Source organism: Oculina patagonica, chromosome 1, assembly GCF_052425735.1.
Source record: "Oculina patagonica isolate OP01 chromosome 1, crgOcupat, whole genome shotgun sequence".
Classification (NCBI taxonomy): Eukaryota; Metazoa; Cnidaria; class Anthozoa; order Scleractinia; family Oculinidae; genus Oculina; species Oculina patagonica.
This window is the reverse complement of record NC_135758.1, coordinates 28,024,849-28,047,209: the sequence shown is the minus strand read 5'-3', so window position 1 is coordinate 28,047,209 and position 22,361 is coordinate 28,024,849. Positions and strand designations below refer to the sequence as shown.

General features: G+C 39.7%; 2 protein-coding genes across 2 annotated transcripts; one reads left to right on the top strand and one right to left on the bottom strand.

Annotated features, from left to right (window-relative positions):
• Nucleotides 1-1,091: 1,091 nt before the first annotated feature.
• LOC144649565 (adenosine receptor A1-like) lies at nucleotides 1,092-2,145 on the top strand. Its single transcript, XM_078509080.1, has one exon. The coding sequence runs from the start codon at nucleotides 1,092-1,094 to the stop codon at nucleotides 2,118-2,120; it is 1,029 nt and encodes a 342-aa protein (XP_078365206.1). The 3' UTR covers nucleotides 2,121-2,145.
• Nucleotides 2,146-4,750: 2,605 nt separating this feature from the next.
• LOC144649555 (adenosine receptor A1-like) lies at nucleotides 4,751-8,069 on the bottom strand. The gene has a single exon (XM_078509070.1). It carries the CDS (start codon nucleotides 7,553-7,555, stop codon nucleotides 6,530-6,532), a length of 1,026 nt encoding a protein of 341 aa, XP_078365196.1. The 5' UTR covers nucleotides 7,556-8,069; the 3' UTR covers nucleotides 4,751-6,529.
• Nucleotides 8,070-22,361: the final 14,292 nt, after the last annotated feature.

Genomic DNA, 22,361 nt, shown 5'->3' with positions numbered 1-22,361 from the left:
TTGACGGAAGATGTTATGAGTTTTTTATTGCTAGTGAAATCAATATGTCACTATACAGAGCCTTTTGTCTTTTTTGTATTTTCTGGGTATAAAAAATATAATAATAAATTATATGTTAAATTTAATGCACTATATTGCAAAATCTTAAATATGAGTTTTGATAACAAGTTCAAAGACAACGTGAAAAGAAAAAAACAACTGCTTTTATTATTGATGTTAATTAAAAGCGAGTTCAATATTGCATGCCTCGTCTTTTAAGAATACGTAAAATAATAACTTGAACAAACAGGTTACAATGCACTTGTAATTTGCTGCGCTCTACATGATCAAAAAACATAACACTCAATGAGATTTTGATTTCGTAATAAAATTATAATATGAAATAAACATATATATGAATCCAAAACTTATGCAGAATCTTTTGCTTCTTGTTTTTTGGCACACATGTGAAAAGAAATAGATTTTGGGATATACACATTATACTAGTCTGCATACTTGCCCCATCTAAGATCATGACAACGAATTACAATTTTCTAATTTTTAGGAAAACTGCATGACATATTTGCTATACAATTTTCCTTTTCTTCTTCAACGGCAAATACGAATGTAATTATACGGTAACAACCGACAGCGATCTCGAAAATGTGCAGATGGTTTGACAAAAACAACAAACCAACAAAAAGAAACTATATAACGGAACAAAACCAGAGAACATCTCCACTCTGAGCCAAACCGGAAAACCAAAGCCCTGCAGAGAATCATGCCGGCCACGAACATGTCCCCTGAGATCTGTTAGGTAAAATAAGGATGATGAACCACAGGAGATTCGCAAATATTACTTTATTTACGCCATAGAATTGACCGTTCTTGCTACTATCGAGGAAGCGACTTTTGGTAATTGTGGACGTGCTTGCTGATGATTCCAATCTTCAGATCTTACGTTTAAAGAAGGTCAATTGCAAGTCACTTAAAATCCTATCCAGCAAGCAGGGAGTTATGGGAGAATTCAGTATCAACATAAAATATTAAGAGACTAAGGAAATTATAAATTCTTATTTACAACCCTGAAGGTTCAAACTCGAATACTGACGATGACCTTCCCGACGCCCAACAGTCTCTGTGCAACCGTTCGCCCTCCAACAAGTCTCTCCTACTTCACAGCATCCTTTTCAGTTTTTCTCGCTCTTGTTACCATCCCAGGCAACTTTCTTGTCTGTTTAGCCATCATAAAGGATCCTTTCCGTAACTTGAAAACTCCATTCAACTATTTTCTTCTGAGTTTGGCTATGACGGACCTTATGGTGGGAGCACTTTTGGACACAGTTTCAGTGGCGTTTCACATCGACGAAGCACTTCAACTTAACGTCGTGGACATCAAAATTCTTCATATGTTTTATTTTATCTTGAGTACAGCGTCTATGTTAACACTAGCCGCGCTAACGATTGACAGATATGTCGCGGTAGCTTCACCAGTGAAGTATAAAATAATGGTCACATCCAGACGAGCCATTGTGAGTTCTGTGTCAATTTGGGTTGCAGCTTTGGCCTTCTCCTTCATATACTTCAAACTCGGTTTTATCGTCTACTCTTTCGTTTTCGCCAACACCGCTGTCGTCAGCACATTTGCAGTTCTTATATTTGTTCATGTAGGCATCCTTAAACGCCTTCGTGAGCGATCAAAGTATTGGCGAGATCGAAGAGCAGGGGAATGTTCCGAATCCGACAAACAAGAGAACCGAAACAACCTCATCAACACAAAAAAAGAACGAAAGGCAGCCAAGGCATTGATGATTGTTCTTCTTGCGTTTTGCGCTTCGCTCACACCCGCCTGTGTTATGATCTACTTGTTAAATTTTTGCGCACATTGCAGCTGCTTGATGATCCACTGGTTGCGGGATTTGGGGATTATAATCGTGCTGTGTAACTCGGGTATCAACCCATATTTGTACGCATGGAGGCTTCCACAGTTCAAAAGAGCATTTTACAAATTTCTCCATTTAAATCCACGAGGTAAAATAAGCGACGTTCCCACTGGTACACATGGCGTAGACAAGCCGAAAAATCAAAAGCCCGAGTATCGTGCCGGTCATGAACATAAAAAGATATCCAGCGTTAAATAATTATTGTTTCTAAACAGGTCACAGGGTCACGAGAGCACAAAAAAAATCAAAGGCCCATTGGCCTGTCTCGTACTGAACACGAGACAAAAATTGCTCAGCTACTCTAAAAAAACTTTTAGTTCGAGAATCCCGGATTGAGATTTCTGAATTGGTGAAACCGATGGTTTGCTTTTGTCTGAACGCGGAGAAAAGAAAAAAAAATATTTAGCTTGAATTATTAGGTGAACAGGTCAAAGCAACAATTTGCCACAAATAAAGCAATTCTCAACATCATATGTACTTATAAATTAAGCACAACATTTTAATTTGCGTAACCCTTTCACGGCTAAACGCGCATTAGGCTCTATTTGTTGGCGCGGTCATTGAACAAATGTGACGTCGTCAGTGTGAAAGTCAGTGGATTTTTGTGAAAAGCAGCTGATACAGCTAGGATTGACCTTTATACAGGACTGTTCATTTTGAATATCGGTTGCCTTCTGAAAGAGCTAATCAAAGAAAAACACGATCCGTTTTAAGTGCAAAAACGGTGCTTAAAAACAGGCCAATACACCTGTAATTGATTAAGATCGCCTTTTCAGGGTTTTCCAATGATTACGTCAAAACCTTTTTCAGCCACAAGAAAGGATGTGAAGAATAGAAAGTAACGAGAATAAGAAAGCCGAAAAACGGAAGGAAAAGGAGCAAGAAAAAAAAAGCGGAACGGTTCATTGTGCATTTTGTACATTTTTACATGGATTTTTACATGAAAGTATTTACGCTACAGTAGTGAAACGTATATTGTACATAAAACTATTAGTAAGAGCTAGGTGGAACTGAGTCGAAAAACGGTACGTTTAGACAGAACAGCGTGTAAAAACATGATCATCTTGGAACTGAACTTCAAGCTAGCCACCCGAGAGTAGAATTAACAATATACATAATGGAATGCATGCGTGAGCCGTTGTACAAGAGCGCTGTAAACAAGTATATAATGTAGTGTAGCTGGATGATCAAGTTTTAATGTAAATAAGTACAAAACTTTGACAGCAACCTGTCTGATGAGATTCTGAATTATACTAACTAATTGAAAAATACACCACTTGATCTATAGAAAAAAAAAAACAATGAAGCACTGATAAATAGCTGTTATTGAGTTGAGCCTGCGATAATATATTCTTTTGTTTTAAAAGAAGGTAAGCGAAAACGAGTTAAAATAATGCAGAATGACTCTTTCGCCTGGTTTGTAAGTCAAACTGTAGAGAGAACTGCAATAACAGGTATTACACAGAGAGCTGATCAAGACACAAATTCAATCCGCCTTCTTGAAGTCTGACGTTTAAAAGTTCATATTGTCCTCATATTCGTGTTAATAAACATTTACATATAGATAATTTGATAAAGTGTCGGTAATGAAATAGAAATAGGAATAAAAAAGCAAAAATGTGAGTTTTGTGCAAGCTGTCAAAACTGGTTGCCATGGACACGTCAGATGTGGTGAACATGAGACACTATCGTCCAAAAATTTCAGGATACTTAAATCTTTATTAAGGGAAATTATACCAGTTAGGGATTGTGTGCAATAACTATCAGGAGAGGGGGGGAGTTTTAAAACGAGTTGAGGGGGGGGGGGAGAGTGTATAAAGTAATGCACCGAAAGAGGGGGCAATGTGTAAATTATTCAATGAAAAGAAGGAGGTGATATTTAATTTTCAACAAAAAAACACGTTTTTTTTCTTCTTGTGTAAAATGTATGGAAAATAAAAGACTGAGAGGGCATCGCAGGTGATTTTGTCGCGTTTTAAAATATTTTTACTTTTATCAGTCCTTCCATTTTATACCTTCTTGTCAAGTTGGTTTGTGTAAAAGCTCCTGAACCCTCAAACAGACTTTATCGCCGGGCTAGCGTAGTAAAAATGGAAAGTGTTTTCAAATCGACTTTATTCTAAATTTGGTGACACAATACAGCTTAGTGTCATAATCGCCATCTTAATAAATAAAATAAGTAATAAAAATATTACAAGCTTATAAGCTTATATATTTTTAAAGATATAAGAATAAAATATAAAAGATAAAATAGTTTCAATTTTTGCGATGCAGGCCGGGGTTTGCGGAGGGGGGTTGTACTTTAGTTATTAGATTTAACAGGGAGGGGCGAGATGCTGTTTCAGCCTAAAACGTATGACGAGCCCAAAGAACGTCTGCGAAGGAAGCTACACTAAAAGTGGTCACACTTTTGAGCTCCTTGTTGCAAAAAGAACTCCAAACGTTTTAGAAAAGGCCCTTAAGATAATAGCGGGATTGCTGTTTATAATATTGGGTCGGGTTAGTCAACAGTTGAATCCCTAATCATATTTCAGACCCCAATATATGAATTTTCCATATTTGGCCCTCCTAAAGTCAAAACGACCAAAAAACTTCATCAATAAATACAGTAGAGTACAGGAAAGGCATTGTTTTCTTAATATTCCCCTTGTGTTTCAAGGTCCTATAATTTATCCGTTGAAGAGCTGTACAATCTTTATATTTTCGCCATTTCACAAAAAATTGACGCGCAAAGAATGACCTTGCGTGACTATTTATTTGAAAACATTGGATAACTTGGGTAACAACACGATATCTTGCAGACTACAGAACTTTGCATTAAAAGACAGTTTTCGCAAATAAAATTTATTACACATTTCAGGTTTACAGTTCAGCAAATTTTGAAGAGATAGGACTGGAGACGATTAAGTTGAGCAAAATCACCGCACTGCTAAATACTTTTTCTGAAAAAAAAAAAAGAAAATAAATTAGCACCGATACAAGGCATATAATATCCCCTACCAAAGGATGCATAACCATGGTTACCGAGACAAGAAGGTGAGAGACGCATGGTGCAGAATGTATGCTTTAGGTTTATTTGCTTTTACTTTCAGTAAGACGTTGAAACACCATCTATTAATATTTATATAATCGTATTTCTATGCTTCTCTTTACGACCGTAACGCGATTCTTTTTCTCGTTTATATCATTTTGAAACGCTTTTTTGTCTATTAAAATGAAGCCTTTATGCGGTTCAACACAGTTACATTTTGTCAGGTTTCTTGCACTACTAATATTTTTACGATCAAAAGAAGTTCCATTACGATACAAGACGGGGTTTGCGTTGCGTTTTAAATATATCTGACGAATTATAAACAACAAGCAGCAGTCAAAATAAAGTAAGCACGAACTATAATATTTCCTGTACTTAAAAATTAAAAAGTTCCCAAATAGGATTTGTCATATCCACAGGAAATATCTCATTGGCCTGAAACGTAAATATCGAGATGTAGACAAGATGTCGGACACTGATAAAATGGAACACATGCAAGTCGCCAAGTTGTAACCAGAAAATACGCCTAGTTTAGTTTAAACAATTGCAATTTTAACAACAAAAATTACTTACACTTAAACAAACTTTTTACAACCAGAAAATCTTATGATCTTTCTAGAATTTCCTAATTCTTCTTTATTGACTATGCAGCTATATTAACATATTTCATATATTATCACGACATATATGAGTTATTCACGGCCCAGTAGCACTGGATAAGTAGCATACCGAACTGGTAAAAGGATCAATATTAAGAAAATAATTTATCCAAGAAAAGATTATGGTGATGATATAAAATAAAACAAGATAATTTACTAAACGCCTATATCTTGTTAGCGACAAATGCGAACAAAAAGTCAATAGGCTTTCAACGAAATAAAATTTTCCCTGAAAATAATACATTTACTATCATTGTTTTTAAAAGTGATATAAGATGACGCTCGATCATTCGATAATGAGTATCAAGGATTGTCGAGTTTTTAGAGCAAATTGATTTTATTCTTTAGTTCTTGGTAATTAAGTGAAAATGCTTAAGTCCCATGCCAATATTGTAATTATTCTGGATGAACGGAAAGCAAATAGATTACTTCCCTTACGATGAATGTTTGTAATTGATTTTGTTTGGCAGAAAAGGCCCCGCGGCTGCTCGCTCCAAACGAAATACTCCATTTTTACGACTGCAAAACGTAAACGAAACTATCCTTTTAATGACTAAAATCAGGACTGTAATAACTAGACCTTTGCAACAAACGAGGCAAGATCTCGCTAAAGGGTTCTGGGTGTATGCCCTCCAGAAAATTTTGAAATGTAAAAGCTCTGAAACTCTTTCAGAGACATTTATCTTGAGGTATTTCTTAAGCAACTAGGGATTATTTTCCCAACAAAGCATATTCTGTTTTTAATTTTGACACATTTAGGCAAATGCCTTGTCTTGCCTATTGCTAGTTACGGCCCTGCTAAACTGTCTAACACTCAAAAAGTCCAATATATGATTTGAGCCAATGTCAGTTCTGTAGAGAAGCTGCAGAGCGATCTTGAGTTTACCCTTTCGTGACTGAGCACAGTTTAGGAACTATTAAACGCTGGATATCTTTTCACCCTCATTGTCGGCAAGATTCTCAGGCGTTTGGTCGTCCGGCCTGCCTACGACATGAGTTGATGTTGTGGTAATGTCACTCACTTTGCCTCGAGACTTCAGGTGAAGAAATTTGTAAAAAGCTCTTTTGAATTGAGGAAGCCTCCATGCGTATAGATATGGGTTGATACCCGAGTTACACAGCACGATTAAAAACTGCAAATCCCGCAACACGTGGATTATCAAACAGCTGCAGTTTGAGCAAAAATTTAACAAGTAGATCATGACACAAGCGGGTGTAAACGAAGCGAAGAAGGCGAGAAGAACAATCATCAATGCCTTGGCTGCCTTGCCTTCCCTTTTTGTGTTGACGAGATTGTTTCTGTTTTCCTGTTTGTCGGATTCGGTACATTCCCCTGCTCTTCGATCCCGCCAATATTTTGATCGTTCACGCAAGCGTTTAAGGATGCCTACATGAACAAAGATGAGAACCACAAATGTGCTGAACACGGCGGTGTTGGCAAAGATGAAGGAGTAGAATATGAAACCGAGTTTGAAGTAGATGAAGGAGAAACCCAACGCTACGACCCAAATCGACACCGATGTCACAATGGCGCGCCTGGATGTAATCATTGTTTTATACTTCACCGGCGTAGCGACGGCAATATATCTGTCCACTGTCAACGCGGCGAGTGTCAAAATAGACGCCGTGCTTAAGATAAAATAGAAGATGTGTAGGACTTTGATGTCCACGACGTTAAGTTGAAGTGCTTCGCTGATGTGAAACGCCACTGAAACTGGGTCCATGATCGCTCCCACCATTAGGTCCGTTACAGCCAAGCTCAGCAGGAAATAATTGAATGGTGTTTTCAAGTTACGGAAGGGATCCTTTATAATGGCTAAACACACAAGGAAGTTGCCTGGAATAGTAAGGATGGTGAGAAAAACTGAGAAGGATGCTGTGGAGTAGGAGAGGCTTGTAGGAGGAGGAAAGTCGGCACATCTTGTAGATGTCGATAACATCATGCCATCGCCAAGTGTCGAAATTTTGTGGTGTTGTAAGGTGTTGTAAACTAGTCCTTTGATGCTTACTCAGAATAGAACACCTCTCTGCTTGCTATTAGTTCAGTCACGCCACTAGATTATGGTCTGTGTACTGTACTTTGCAGAATTGATGTCTATACTTTGCAAGTCAGTCGTTTGATCCTGAACGACACAAACAATCCCAAGCTGTTTGTTTTTCCCGTGTGATAATTAGAAGAAAACGGCTTATTCCGCGTCACTGCGGTTTGTCGACTTGAGACTGGTTAAGTTCAAGATGAATTTAGATCACCTATGGTTCATCATGCATGATAAGAGGCGGCTTCACACAAAGACGCTAATATCAGCTAAGACTGAAGATATTACCCGACTACAAGCTTGAGTGATTTCTACTGAGTCGCGATGTCGAAATATAAGTAGAATATTTTTTCATTACTGTCGCACCAGCTGCATCAAGCCCCTCGGAGATCGTCGTCAATTACATCTCCAGTCCTTTCAAGGGAAAAAAAAATAAACAAAAATAAGTCAAACTATGTTCCCCTAGGAGAAGAAAATCGTAATTGGAAAACAGGTGGGATCGAGACTACACAAGGACTATAGACCGAAAATATTTTAAAACTGTTTATTTGTGCCAAGGGAAAAAAAAAGATGCGGTCCCTTTATGAGATTCGACCAGCAAAAGATGTATCGTATTTATTTAGAAAGTTAAATAAAATAAACACATATTTCTGACAGGTTTTACATCATTCGTGCAGAGCGCGACTGAATACACATTCACAGAAATAGAGGACGCATCAGTAATTACCGATCCGGCTTGTTAGTTTTGTATTTTAGTTGCGCCTGGCAATGTATTAAATTTATTGTTTTAGGTGAAGTTACAGTACTATCTCAAACGCTTATCCGTAAAAAATACACGCCATGTAAGTGTTGCCTAAGATGTGAGTTTTTAGTAAATTAGCATCCTGTTTGGTCTAATTTTTTCATTAGTCAGTCTAAAACACATTTCTTAAATTCTAGCATGTTCGACTTTCTAGGATTGTTATGGAGGGGAAATAAACTCAAGATCGAAAAATACAAGTCACATTAATTTTTTATACCTCATTCAGTATAATAGTTATAGTGATTAACTTGGCCAAAGTGCCGCTTTCCTCAAGTTTGCTTTCAATTCTATAAGCTCTGAAACAGGCGTCACACATATTCCAAACTCCTCTGATATTCAATTTCAAAAACGCAGTACTATTTTTATTCCATGACACTTCTCTGCTATTATTTATCTTTCTAGCATTTTCAAATAGCTGCATCAATATTAGATGTAATTTAAATGTTTTTGTTTTGTTTCATTTAGATTACGAGACACATTATCTCTATTAGGCGTCAATTGTAAAGAGCTCGCAGCAAATTTACCCATTTTAATGTTTGCTTTGCTAGTTTTCCATAAAATGGAAAAGAGTTATTTTTCAGGCATCGTATTTAATTTGACAGTTAATTTTTGTATTTTAATCAGACGGTAACCGCAGACACTAGGAGAGGGGGCTTATGCTATTAATAGGATACTCAGATAATTATTTTTTTTAAGTTAATTTAAATTTTCCCGGAGAGAAATTTCCCGAGAGCGAAACAGTCAACCAAAAGTAACTTTTGGTTATTTTCATACTATTCCACTAAATTTACAATAATGCCAATACAACGGATCCCTTCCATCCAAACATCCAAACAAACGTATTGTATTTTCAAAGTTAACTACATATACAGCCTAAAATTGTAAATGAAGGGATCGTTTATACGTTGTTCCTAGTCATGTAACATGGTTACCAAGATGCCAGAGGGGCGCATCTGTTTTTACGTTAGCACTTCACGGATCTTTCTTTTAGTAGATAGCGAAAACTTCAGTTCTACAATAAATTTTCTGCGAATAATCTACCGCTTGAAATTTAAGGGAATTGATAGCAATTTACAACGTCGTATAAGTTGAGCGGCTCGTACGTTGTTCATGTGTTCGCGTTGCGTTTGTGCCAAGACATTCTCCGGAAAAATTAAAAAAAAATAGAACTGCCTTTCATTTAGACAACGTCTGCCTCGATTCAAATACTTGAATCACTGAATCTTACAATCGGCTCCTTTCCTCCAAAAGCCCTTACATGCAGGTTTTATCGTTAAATTACGTTTTACAGCAGGGACTATGTTACTAATTTACATGTTCTGACTAGTTATAGCGGAACACACACACACACACACACATGCACACACACACCAAAAAAAAAACAAATACTGAAAGCCTACCTTTCTCTGCGAGAGTTACTACTTCAGTCCATAGAAAGGGGTGCATGCAGATGGAAATACAGTTTGACTTAGTAAAGGGCAGCTTTGTTGTTACATTTCGATCCCGATCGACCACGAGCTGGGGAACTAAACAACAGGCAAGGAGATGTGGTTACTATTTGTAAGAAATGAGATTTTTTTAATTGAATGCCGATCACTGACAGCCAATTTCGGGCTTACAGCTCAGCGGCATATTTAAACAAGATCAAGATGAATCGGCTCAGCTGGTACATTAGATTTATATTCAGATTTCAAGTATCTAGCTATCGAGAACACGATAAACGAGACAGATTTGTCAAGTTTTTAAAGTAATACAACCACAAGATTAAAGTTATAAAAAATCTAATCAGAAAACATCTGATGGCAACTTTCTAGACGCAACACATCTTTGCGTGATTCTGGCTAGAGGAGAGAAAACGAAACAGTTGGTGTTTTTTCCTACATTCCCACCAATTTGGACGGTGTTCTGCAGTTTCCAAAACGTAATTTGCGTCTCTTGTTTCCAGTCACGATAGGATTCTTTCTGAAACGTTTAGACCAAAATCAGAAATTAACTCCCAGCTGCACTGGATTTCACCGAAAAGCTCTTATAAGCTGTCTTTCAGTAGTGGCTGTTTTGGTTTTCACGAGATTATGTATCGGAGCTTGAAGCAAGGCAAATGTACTACATAGCCGAATGTGGCATTTAACACCTAGCTACACTGTACTTAACCTGAATTTCAGACGTCTTTCTCTGTCTGAAATTCAGGCTACACTGTACTTAATATTCTTCCGTGCAAATAAATCCGGCAGTTAATAAAATTTTGTTTGAGTTTAATTGGCTTTATTTCATATCCCGTTTGAAATAAATGATATTTTGCCTTTACTTGCTGCGAAATTAGAAATACGTACTATGCATTTTATTTTTGTTAAATTTGGTTACTCAACTGAACAAGTTCCAGCTGAGGCATAAAAGTCGCCACAGTGTCAGTTCTTACACAAAATCGAATTATTATTTTGCACTAAAATAAACTATACGACATTTAGTTCCAACAGTTTTAAGTTTAAGATACCCAGTTGAGTGTGCATGTGACCGGCTGCTGTACGGTTAAAAGCACAAACTTTTGGCGGGTTATTGCGACAGGACTGCTTTTGACTGATGGGCGTTTGGTGTCATTTATGTTTCAACGATTCGAAGATCTCGATGTCTTGCTATGTTTCTGGGGGTGATTAAATCAACTTTCCTGCAAATTCTAAGTGTTATACAATCACATCGATCTTTTGAATCAAAACTCCTACGGGCAGCTAATCTGTCGACAATCTAAACTTGTTATGACCTTATATGGACGGCGTTTTCTGCTACTGCGGACGGCCAAATTTATCTCGAGCTAAATTAACAAAAGAGTATCTGAAAATTTTCATATATTAACAAGTATTTATTAGTAGTCGTTAATGTTGCAAAAAAAAACAAAAAACAGGCTGGGCGGATATTTGCACAGAAAATTTGACGTCTCTTCAGAAATACGCACCCGGTGGATTTTACCCTGTACGGACAGCCAGGGCAAGCTAGAAAGCTTGCGTTAAATTTTGGAAACATGCATGAGGCCTTCCAAGGGGGTAGCCATGCCGCAATGTCACATGTTTCTGAGAACCGAAGTCGTCTAGCCAACAGCTGTAAATGTCGCTGTCATTTTATTCACTATTGTGTTGCTGTCGTATTGTGTCGCTCTTGCATTTCAGTGCCATAATGATGTCACTTGTCGCTGTGAAAATGTTCCTGTGTCACCAGTATTCAGGGTCATGTCGTTTGTCGCTCTTACCCCTTGGAAGACCTCATGCAAAACCGACCATAAAAAGAAGCAGATATTAGTACAAACCGGAGAGGTGCAGCACTTGTAAGTAATTACTTGACATAGTTATGTTTGATAGTTCTCTATATACTTTAGTGTCAACGGCAAACGTTCTTTGCCTGGAAGAAATGTTAGACGACATGTCGTTGATATAAATTAGAAATAGAAGTGGACCTATAAAGATTATGTCTTGGAAAACACTCGAATTCACACAAGACCCGGATGAGTAGGTGCCTTGAACAGCAACACGTTGTAGACGGTCAGTTAAAAAGCTTCTAAGGGCCGGGCCAAACGTCGAACTTCACATGAGGTAAAGCTCGACCGTTGGGTCAAACGTCGGAACAATTCTTCGAACCAACCGTTGAGCCAAATTCAGAGCAGCGAGAACAAACATTTCGAGACTAAAATACAGTATCATAAAATTCTAAATTTATTCATTTATTTCGTTTCATTAAGATCAACTAACACGTTCTATTCGTCTGCTTCAGACGGATAGAACGTCGATCTTCACACCGAAGTCTGAAGCAGACGAATAGAACGTGTTAGTTGATCTTAATTCAGTCTGACGAACTCAACTGAGTCAAACGTCGAACTTATCATGAACGTAATTCGCTCAGCTTAGTTCGTCTGATGTGAAGCTCGACATTTGGGCCTAAGCCAGCGCAGCAATGAGCCGTTGATCCCGAGACATTTTAATTTGAGCAAGAGACGTTCATGGTGTACGGAGTCAAAAGCTTTAGAGAAGTCTAAGAAGATGACATCTGTGGGTCAGCGGTTTGTTTGTGATATAGTGTATGTATGTGACACTAATAGCAGTTTTTTTTACATAATTTGCATTGTGCGCATTACCCCATCCTCTCACAGTTCATCTACAATGCATTAGAGCAATTTTTAATCGAGTGTCAAAAGTAATTCTCTTTTGCTTTTGTTTTATTTTAATGCCTGCGTAGCAGGCGTTTGTGTACTTTTTTAGTGCGTTTAAAAGAGCGCGCGATTGCGAGAAGGCCGCGCGCCTTTCGCGATTCGCCGCATACGCGCGCTCGAAACTACATCGGCTGCTCTGCAGGCGAGACGTAACTTGGGGTGACCGTGCAATGGGGCGACATGACCTTCTACCGTCGCGCCACCTCGACCAATCAGAGGTAAATAAAACCCAAGCCATCGTGACTGGCGCTCACACACATTATCCCGCGCTTCGTGTCGGGGAAATGCCAACTGCTTCCAGTTTTGGCTGAGTTCAATGGATTGCCTGTTTCTCTTGTGATCGGCTAGATTGGTTCCTTTGGTTTTACATGCCGTCCTTTCACGAGAGAGGTTTACTGTGGTAACTGTTTACCTCTGTTTGGTGACGTAACTGCAGTTATTAGAGAAGATTATTTTATCTCGCTAAATGAGGTTTTGACAAACCAAACAATGCGGATCATGTGTACACAAGTGAATAGTGCTTTGCGCGCGCGCTGATTGGTTAACTCGGCGGTACCGAAAGTGATGTATTGGTCCGCCATCACTATTCACTTCCAGATGACACCCGCAGTCGAGTGAAGATCGATACCTGCGATATTGATTGACACCTCGATCGACCCGCGATCGAGCGGGTCGATCGAGCGCTCCATGTTCGACAACGGTCGAGTGTCGATCGATACCAGTGATAAGACACCTCGATCGCCATCTCCGTCGACAATGCGGTCGCCACTCAAGTTAAAAACCTCATATAGGGACAGTTCACTTAAGTTCTGCACCAAGTCTCGTGTTCCCGGTCTATCGACAAATCGCTCGATGGCGGTTAACGCAGTATTTGTTTACTGAGTTCACTGAATTCTTTTTTACGTACATGGGATACTCTTGAAATAAATGTATCATTATTGTTTACTACAGATAGCGCTTCTCTCGATTGATGAAAACGCACAGAAAATGAATCAACGTACGGGCCGATTTTCAAGCTGTAGTTTGAATAAAAAGAAGCCAAAAACATGCCTTAATTATGGTTGTAGACAACTGTTCTTACATTTAAAGAAACAAATTTGACCTTGAAACCAATAAGTTAGGTGTTAAACTCATCCTACCTGACTTTTCTCTGGCCAGTATTTCTCTGACCTTTTCTCTGGCGTAAGTGATCCTATCTTTAGAGCTGTTATTTAAATCAAGTAATAGTAGGGCAGATGCTAAGATGTGGTCTTTCTTATACTTCTTGATAACACCTCGAATTAGGTTATTGGCCTTACACCTGTTACAGGTCTCACATGAATTGTGACCTTCGAGAGAACAAGAGAAAAACACCAAGAACAATACCCTTTGCTGCAAAAATTAGCTATAGCAACTGCTGCACTAGAAGTCAAGTAAAATCACAAGCTTACGACTGTTTTGTTAAACTCAACGTCTTTATTCACGGCTTCTGGTGTACAAACAATCTTTGTTTCACAGCTTCGATTCTGTGCGTGGACTTACAACTTTGAGCACAGCGAACACGATGCGAGTCACGTGACGCTCGCTGTAGGGTACCCACGGGGGTACAATTACAAGTCAAGTTTTTCGGTTTCCTACAAAGTCTACCCCTAGCCTGGCCCTGCGGGTGTAGCGGGCTGTAACATTCTCCCCACCTTGTCCTCTATCGGAGAGGACAACACTGCGATTTGGCTTACTAACAGGAACAGTACTAGTTTCACTATGAACAATGTTTGTTTCATTCTTCTCCCCACCATGCAAACGAACTTCTTCAGGAATCACTTGTGGGGCTGTTGATTCTACTTCTAATTTGTGTAGACGCTGTACCGGTCTGCGTAGAACACTCTTCTCAGTTCGTACTGTTGCCGTTCGCACAAGTTTATCCCGTCCAGGGTGAACTTCTTGAACTATAGCCAACGGCCATTTTCCACGAGACACATTATCATCTGAGATCAGCACAATATCTCCTACTTTTATGGGGGCTTCTTCTTTATGCCACTTGTTTCTCACGGTCAACTGATGCAGGTACTCTTGCTTCCAGCGCTTCCAATAGTGGTTGAATAATCTCTGCACGTAAAGATACCTCTCCATAATTTTCTTACTGGACATCTCAAGGCTGTCTTCATTAACATCAGGTAGTTGGTTAAGTGATCTGCCAATGGCGAGATGGGCAGGTGTAATTGGCGATGGATCTCTGTGATCATCACTCACTGCAGTCAGAGGTCTTAAGTTGATGACACCTTCTATTTTAATAAGCAGTGTGTTCAGTTCAGTGAAGGTAAGAAGTGCTCTTCCTAGGACCTTACAAAGTGGTTCTTTGACTGCTCTACAAAATCGTTCCCACCAACCACCTCTCCATGGCGAGCGCTCAGTGATAAATTTCCACTTGATCCCCTTTGATGATAACTCAGACTTGATACGATCTAGATCCATTGCATCCCACATAGATTGGGTTTGTGTCTTGTGGTTGGCATACAACTTCTTGATTTCATTACTTGCTGCTACAAATGTTTTTGCGTTGTCTGACCACACTGTATCGCACAGACCTCTGCGATTTGTCATGCGACTAAAGGCTTGTAGGAACTCATCTGTTGTCAGGCTGTTTGTTAGCTCTAGGTGAACCATGCGAGACGATGCACAGGTAAATACACAAATGTATGCTTTCTTCACACTTGATCCCTCTTTCACGTAAAGGGGCCCAGCGAAGTCAGTACCAATGTGTGTAAACGGTAGTGAGGGTGTAACTCTCTCCTCAGGAAGCAGTCCCATCTTCTGATCACAAGGGCCAACACGCTGCTTTTGACAAGTTACACATTTTCTGATTATTCGCTTGACTTCACGTCTTCCTTGGGTTAGCCAAATTCTCTGTCTCAGGGTTGACAATATGGTTTCTGGACCAGCATGGAACATCTGTTTGTGGACATCTACTATCATCTTTGCGACTTCAGAATGTCCATGTGGCAGGATTACTTGATGCTTTGTTTCTTCAGGAATGTCAGCGAAATGCAATCGTCCACCTACTCTTACTACTTGATCAGCTCTGTCATAGTAAGGGTCTAGCTTTAACAGGCGGCTGCTTTTGGGCAGTGCTTCTCCAGCTTTCAGCTGCTCGTAGTCTTCTTTATATACATCTTGTTGTATCCACATACAGCACTTCAACTCTGCCTGTTGCATTTCTTCAGCTGACAGCTCAGTCACGGGAGACTTGCATTTTGCTTTGAACACCTTTACAGCTCTTAACACGTAAGCAGTTACTCGGATCAGCTTCATCCATGTTCCGTAGCGAGACATATCGATTAATGGCTTCACGGTGACTGATGTGAAAGCATGGGTTACTCTTCTTTCCTCCTCACAGGCTTTTGGTGGACTATCTTCACTTTGATGTTGGATGGGTTGATACTCAAGAGGTAAGGACAGCCATTGTGGTCCATTCCACCAAAGTCCACTTGACATCAGCTTGTCACAATTCGATCCACGTGTCAACAGATCTGCAGGATTGTCCTCGCTAGCACAGTAGTGCCAACACTCGGGATCCCATGTCGACTGGATTTCTGATACTCGATTTGCTACAAATGGCTTCCATTGTGAGCTTCGTCCTCTAATCCAGTGAAGCGTCACCATACTATCTGTCCAGCATACAACACGGTTCATCTTGATTTGCAAAGTATCTACAACGAACTTCAATAATCTAGCATTGACCACTGCTGCTAGTAGTTCTAATCTTGGAAGTGACACTTCCTTGATAGGTGCAACTCTGGATTTCGACATCACTAGCTGAGAGGATGCTTGTCCCAGCTTGTCAATAACTCGAATGTACACTGCTGCTCCATAGGCCTTTGGGGAGGCATCTCCAAAACCATGTAGCTCGACGGTAGACTCCGAAGTGACACTTGTTCCAAACCATCTAGGTATGGCCACCTTCTTTAGCTGCAACAACTCTGACTTCCATGATGACCACTCCCTTTTAATGTCACTGTCCAATGGGTCATCCCACTCTAATCCTCTCCGCCAGAGCTCTTGGAAAAGGATCTTTGCTTTCACAGTGGCAGGCGAAATCAGTCCCATTGGGTCAAACACTTTGGATGCTAAACTTAAAAGACTTCTCTTTGTCATTGGATCATGGGATGAAACCATTTCGTTTGGTGCAATGAATCTGAAGCAATCAGATGTCAAGTCCCATGAAACACCAAGTGCTTTGAGTGGTTCACATGAATCAAACTTCACTAGTGGCGATGATGCTCTTTTCTCTGGGTCTATGCTATCCATTACGAGCTCTGAGTTGCTAGCCCATTTTGTCAAGTTAAATGCTGCTGTCATCATGATTTCTGACATCTCTTGTTGAAGCTTCATTGCAGAGTTGTCTGTGTCGGCTCCCGTTAAGCAATCATCTACATACATGTTATGTAGAATTTCCCTCACAGCATTAGGGAATGTCTCTGCATACTTATTGGCATGAGCATGCACTGTTGCGATGGCAAGAAATGGACTAGAGTTCACTCCAAATGTCAATCTTCGCATTCTGTAAACTTTAGGTACTTCATCTGTCCTTAGATCCCTCCACAAGTACCTGTGAACGTCTTGATCCTTTGGTGCAAGTTTAATCTGAAGATACATCTTCTCTACATCTGCTATCATGCCAACTCTGTGCGTACGAAAACGAATCAGGACAGATGCAAGGTTTGGTTGTAGTGCAGGACCAGGAAGGACACACTCATTGAGAGATGCACTGTCTTGCTCTCGGGCAAAAGCATCAAATACGATTCTACACTTTGTGGTCTTTCTGTCAGCACGGAAAACAGCATGGTGCGGTAAGTATCGGACAGTTCCATCTTCACTGCTCAAGTCAGTTACTTCCTCTGCAAAGCCTTTCTCTACATACTGGTTGATTGCAGTGGTGTATGCTTCAGCTTTCTCAGGGTCTCGTTTTAGCTTCCTTTCGATACTTTCAAGTCGTTTCACAGCGTGCGCATAATTGTTCTCAAGTTTTGGACGATCTTTCTTCCATGGCAATCGAACTTCGTAGTTTCTTCCATCAAAGTTCAGTCCATCATTGAAGTCAGTGACTGCATACTCTTCTTCTTGTGACATAGTTGGATTCACAGTTTCAGTTATGCCAATTGCTTCTAGTTCCCAAAACCTTTTCAGACTTGTGGTGATCTCTTTATTCTCTACTATTGTTAGCATGGATGAAATGTGCTCTGAAGAACTGTCTACAGGTCCTGTAAGTATCCATCCAAGGTGAGATTCTACAGCTACCAATGATTCAGGGGTTTCTCCTCTCTTACAAATTCCAGTTACGAAAGAGTAGTAGTGATCTGCACCGATAAGAACATCTACTTGAACTGAATTGCGTGGGTAGGAGTCTGCAAAAGTCAAACCTTGCAGGTGAGGATTGTTCTTAAGATTCAACTTGACAGGTCCCAAGGGATTACAAATCTTGGGTATAGTAAGAGCTTCCATTTCCACAGTTCCTGTTGGATGTCCCTGAATTGGCGAAAGAGTAAATCGCACTCTTTGAAATCTCTTGGTTTCACTTGTGTCTCCTCCCAGGGTTGCAACACTTAATAATTCTGAGGGGCCTTGCAGACCAATGGATTCTGCAATGTTCTTTCGGATGTACGACCGTTGACTGCCAGAGTCAAGTAGAACACGAACTGTAACCTCTTGGCCATTCACTGATAGCTTAGCTAACGCTGTCTGAAGAAGTGTCTCCTTCAGAGATGAAGAGGGTTTTGAAGCAGCCAATCCAGTCAATGTGGTATTGTTAGGATTCTCAGTTCTTGCGACGAAAGGCTGACTATGCAGTAACTTGTGATGACGTTGACCGCAATTTACAACAGAACACTTGGGATGACGACAGATTTTAGAGAAATGCTTGCTGTTGGTAGGCTTTAGACAATTGAAACACAACTTGTTTTCTTGAACTAATTTCCATCTTTCATCTACTGGTTTGCCATTAAACACTGGGCAGTTAAGTGACCCATGATTTGCTTTGCAAAATCTACAACTTGGAATTGTTGGTGGTTTTGCCTCACTGAACAAAGCAGATGCAGTTGACACTTGTTCTCGGTCACTCACTGGAATGAACGGTGGCTTTCTTGCTTTGTCTCTTTCCTTATTTGGACTACGACCTTTTGGGCTAAGATTTGGTTCTAGGTTCCTCTCTCCTGCCTCTTTGGATACAACTTGTCGATTGAGGAACTTAAAGAACAATTCAAGACCAATCTCATCTTCAGGGGTGTCTGCAAGCTCCAATTCCCACTTTTCTAGTAACTCTGATGGCAACTTGGTCTTAAACATTGGCAACAAAATACAACCATGACTCATTGGGTTTTCTCCCAGAGCTTCTAAAGCCCTAGTTCGGTTCTTTAAAGTGTCATAAAGATCTCGAAGGGATGCTGCAGTTACAACAGATTTTGCATCCATCTTGATGACTGATTTGACAAGGGATGAGATTACCACACGTTTTCTTCCATACCTATGCTTGAGACATTCTACTGCCGGTTGATAGTTCGCCCCAGTAACTTCAAACCCTTCAATTGATTGCAAAGCAATGCCAGTCAGCACTGAACGCAGGTAAGTGAATTTCTGGACATTGGGCAAATCATCATTGTCATGCACTGCAGCTTCAAACTGATCCCAGAAGTTTTGAAATTTCAACACATCACCATTAAACTTGGGCAACTCAATTCTAGGCAGTTTAAGATTAGATGATTGGTGACTTTCCTTTTGTACACTCCCTTTTGAGGACTGTTCATTTGAATTGGACTCCTTATTTAAGTATTCATGGGCAGCATCAACAGCTCGATCTATCATATCCAAGAATTCCCTCCAACAGCTTAGCTCATCGTCAATTTCCTCGTCTGAGAGTAGTGAAATTATACGATCTCTCAACTGAAGATATGCCATGCGAAACTCTGTCAATCTCTCGATTCTAATCTGTATCTTGACCTTATTGCCTTCACTTTCGCTCAGCTCTGAAATATCACGAATTAAGGCCTCAATATCCCCCTGCAATACTTTCGCTTTACGTCGAATCGAAGTAATTTCCTTCGACTGTTCCTTGCTAACGGATGGAGGAAGTTCTTTGCTAAGTTTAGCGAAATTCAAATCTTCGTGTGATTCTGACAGCTCTGATTTCACAGCAGTCTTTGACTCATAATATGCGTTTACTAACCTCTGAATCAAGACCTTTTTCTTTCCAGCTGTCGATAATCCCTTTTCTTTGAGTAATCCACGTAGTTGCTCCACTGATTTTCGAGATAGCTCGTCTTCGATATCACTGTCACTTCCACTGGCGGCCATCTTGTTGCCCACGTGGTTTCGAGTGTTGACTGCACGAAGTCTCACAGAAGTCAGTCAATCCACAGCAAAATGTTCTTGCGATCTTCTAAATCCACAGCTCGAAGGACCATTATGTTTTGTTAAACTCAACGTCTTTATTCACGGCTTCTGGTGTACAAACAATCTTTGTTTCACAGCTTCGATTCTGTGCGTGGACTTACAACTTTGAGCACAGCGAACACGATGCGAGTCACGTGACGCTCGCTGTAGGGTACCCACGGGGGTACAATTACAAGTCAAGTTTTTCGGTTTCCTACAAAGTCTACCCCTAGCCTGGCCCTGCGGGTGTAGCGGGCTGTAACAACGACATCTCCCATGGGTGACTGGCTGCATAGTCACCGCGATACACTCTTTTTTTATAAGAATCTAGTTTATAAGAATATCGAGGCTGAAATTTGTGATTTTTAAAAAATATTTTACGAATAATTTCGAGGCTGAGATTTTGAAAAGAATATAGTTTTGAGTTGAAAATTTGTAAATACAATACAATTTTTAGTTAAAACAAAATCAGGTATTTTCATTTCCGTCTCTTTATCTCTGTGAGGAATGCTTTGTTTTAAGCCAAAACGGCCAAGTGTCTGACGCGACATTTTGATCTTGCTGGCTGCAGCGAAAAGCAATGGTACATGTGCACAATGTAACACGATACAGATCTGGACACCAAACGCTTGTAATTGATACCTCAATACATACTAAAACAGAAATGTCAAACGGTATTATCTAAGAATGTTCACAAGAATATTTTCATCCTAAAATTGAATGAAAAATAAGAATATTCAGCCTGGGTCGGAAAAACAATATTCTTATATAAAAAAAGAGTATCATGGAAAAAGAGTTTAACGAGCTGGAGTGCTTAACCGACTCCCAAATTCGAGTTCGTTTTTCTTCTAGCACAACTGGTACTCTGCGTTTTATTCTCAAATCATATTTCTTGTTCATATAGTGATATAAACATCACGACCTGTGCCTTCCGCTTCCTGAACTTCCGTTTTATTTACTTCCGTTGTTAAGTTAAGTGACGTCACGTTGCTATGGGCCACGTGAGCCATGTGAGATGCGAGGATTTTCAATCGAGGTGATGAACACAAAACAATTGGTTCATTGATTGTACTGGTTTACCATAGTAACGCAGTGTTTGCCGAAGACATTTTTTTTACTTTGTATATTTTAAAAAAGACAACTGAATTTTCGCGATCAGTCTGAAACAAAATTTTGAAAACGACCTAGACAATAAAAAGAACTCTATTCAGTTATTTGTTCTAAAGCCTAAAAAAACCTTATTATGGTTGTAGACAACTGTTCTTTTTACATTTCAAGAAAAATATTGACCTTTAAACCAAGTTAGGTATTCCACTCATCCTAACTGACTTTTCTCTGGCAAATATACAGCGAACCGGCGTAAGTGATCCTATCTTTAGAACTTTTATTTAAATCGGCAAGTGATAGTAGGGAATATGCTAAGATGTGGTCTTTCTTATACTTATTGATAACACCTCCAATTAGGTTATTGGCCTTACACCTGTTACAGGTCTCACATGAATTGTGACCTTCGAGAGAACAAGAGAAAAAACACCAAGAACAATGCCCTTTGCCGCAAAAATTAGCTATAGCAACTGCTGCACTAGAAGTCAAGTAAAATCACAAGCTTACGACATCTCCCATGGGTGACTGGCTGCATAGTCACCGCGATATCATGGAAAAAGAGTTTAACTAGCTGGAGTACTTAACGGACTCCCAAATTTAATTTCGTTTATTCTAGCACAACTGGTACTCTGCGTTTTATTCTCAAACCATATTTTTTGCTTATATAGTGATATGAACATGACGACGACCTGTGCCTTCCGCTTCTCGAACTTCCGTTTTATTTACCTCCGTTGTTAAATTAAGTGACGTCACGTTGCTATGGGCCACGCGAGCCATGTGTGATAGCTCTAAGCGAAAAAGTAAATAACTAGGATATTATGACATCGATGATCTATTGAACCAAAATATAATAGTGTTACAAACTATATTTGCAAAACTCGCGCAGTATTTTTTTAGAAAGGCTTTTTACCTTGCAATCATCGTCAGAGCTGGAGCTGTCATCCATATTTGTACGGACACGACGACAAAACACGTGATGGAAACGGTGGGTCATTATTGGTAAACAACAACCCATTTATTCTACCACCACCCCTCCGTACCTACCCCGTGTAAATGAATTTCTTTCTGATGCGATGTAGCTAAATTTGATATAAATAATTTTTAAAGAAACCAAGAGAGGATAACACAATAGGCTATTTCCGAGTTACCCTTCGCCTCTGTTTCAAAACGAGTCTAAGTGCGAAACTATTCATATGAAAATGAGTTTTACCCAC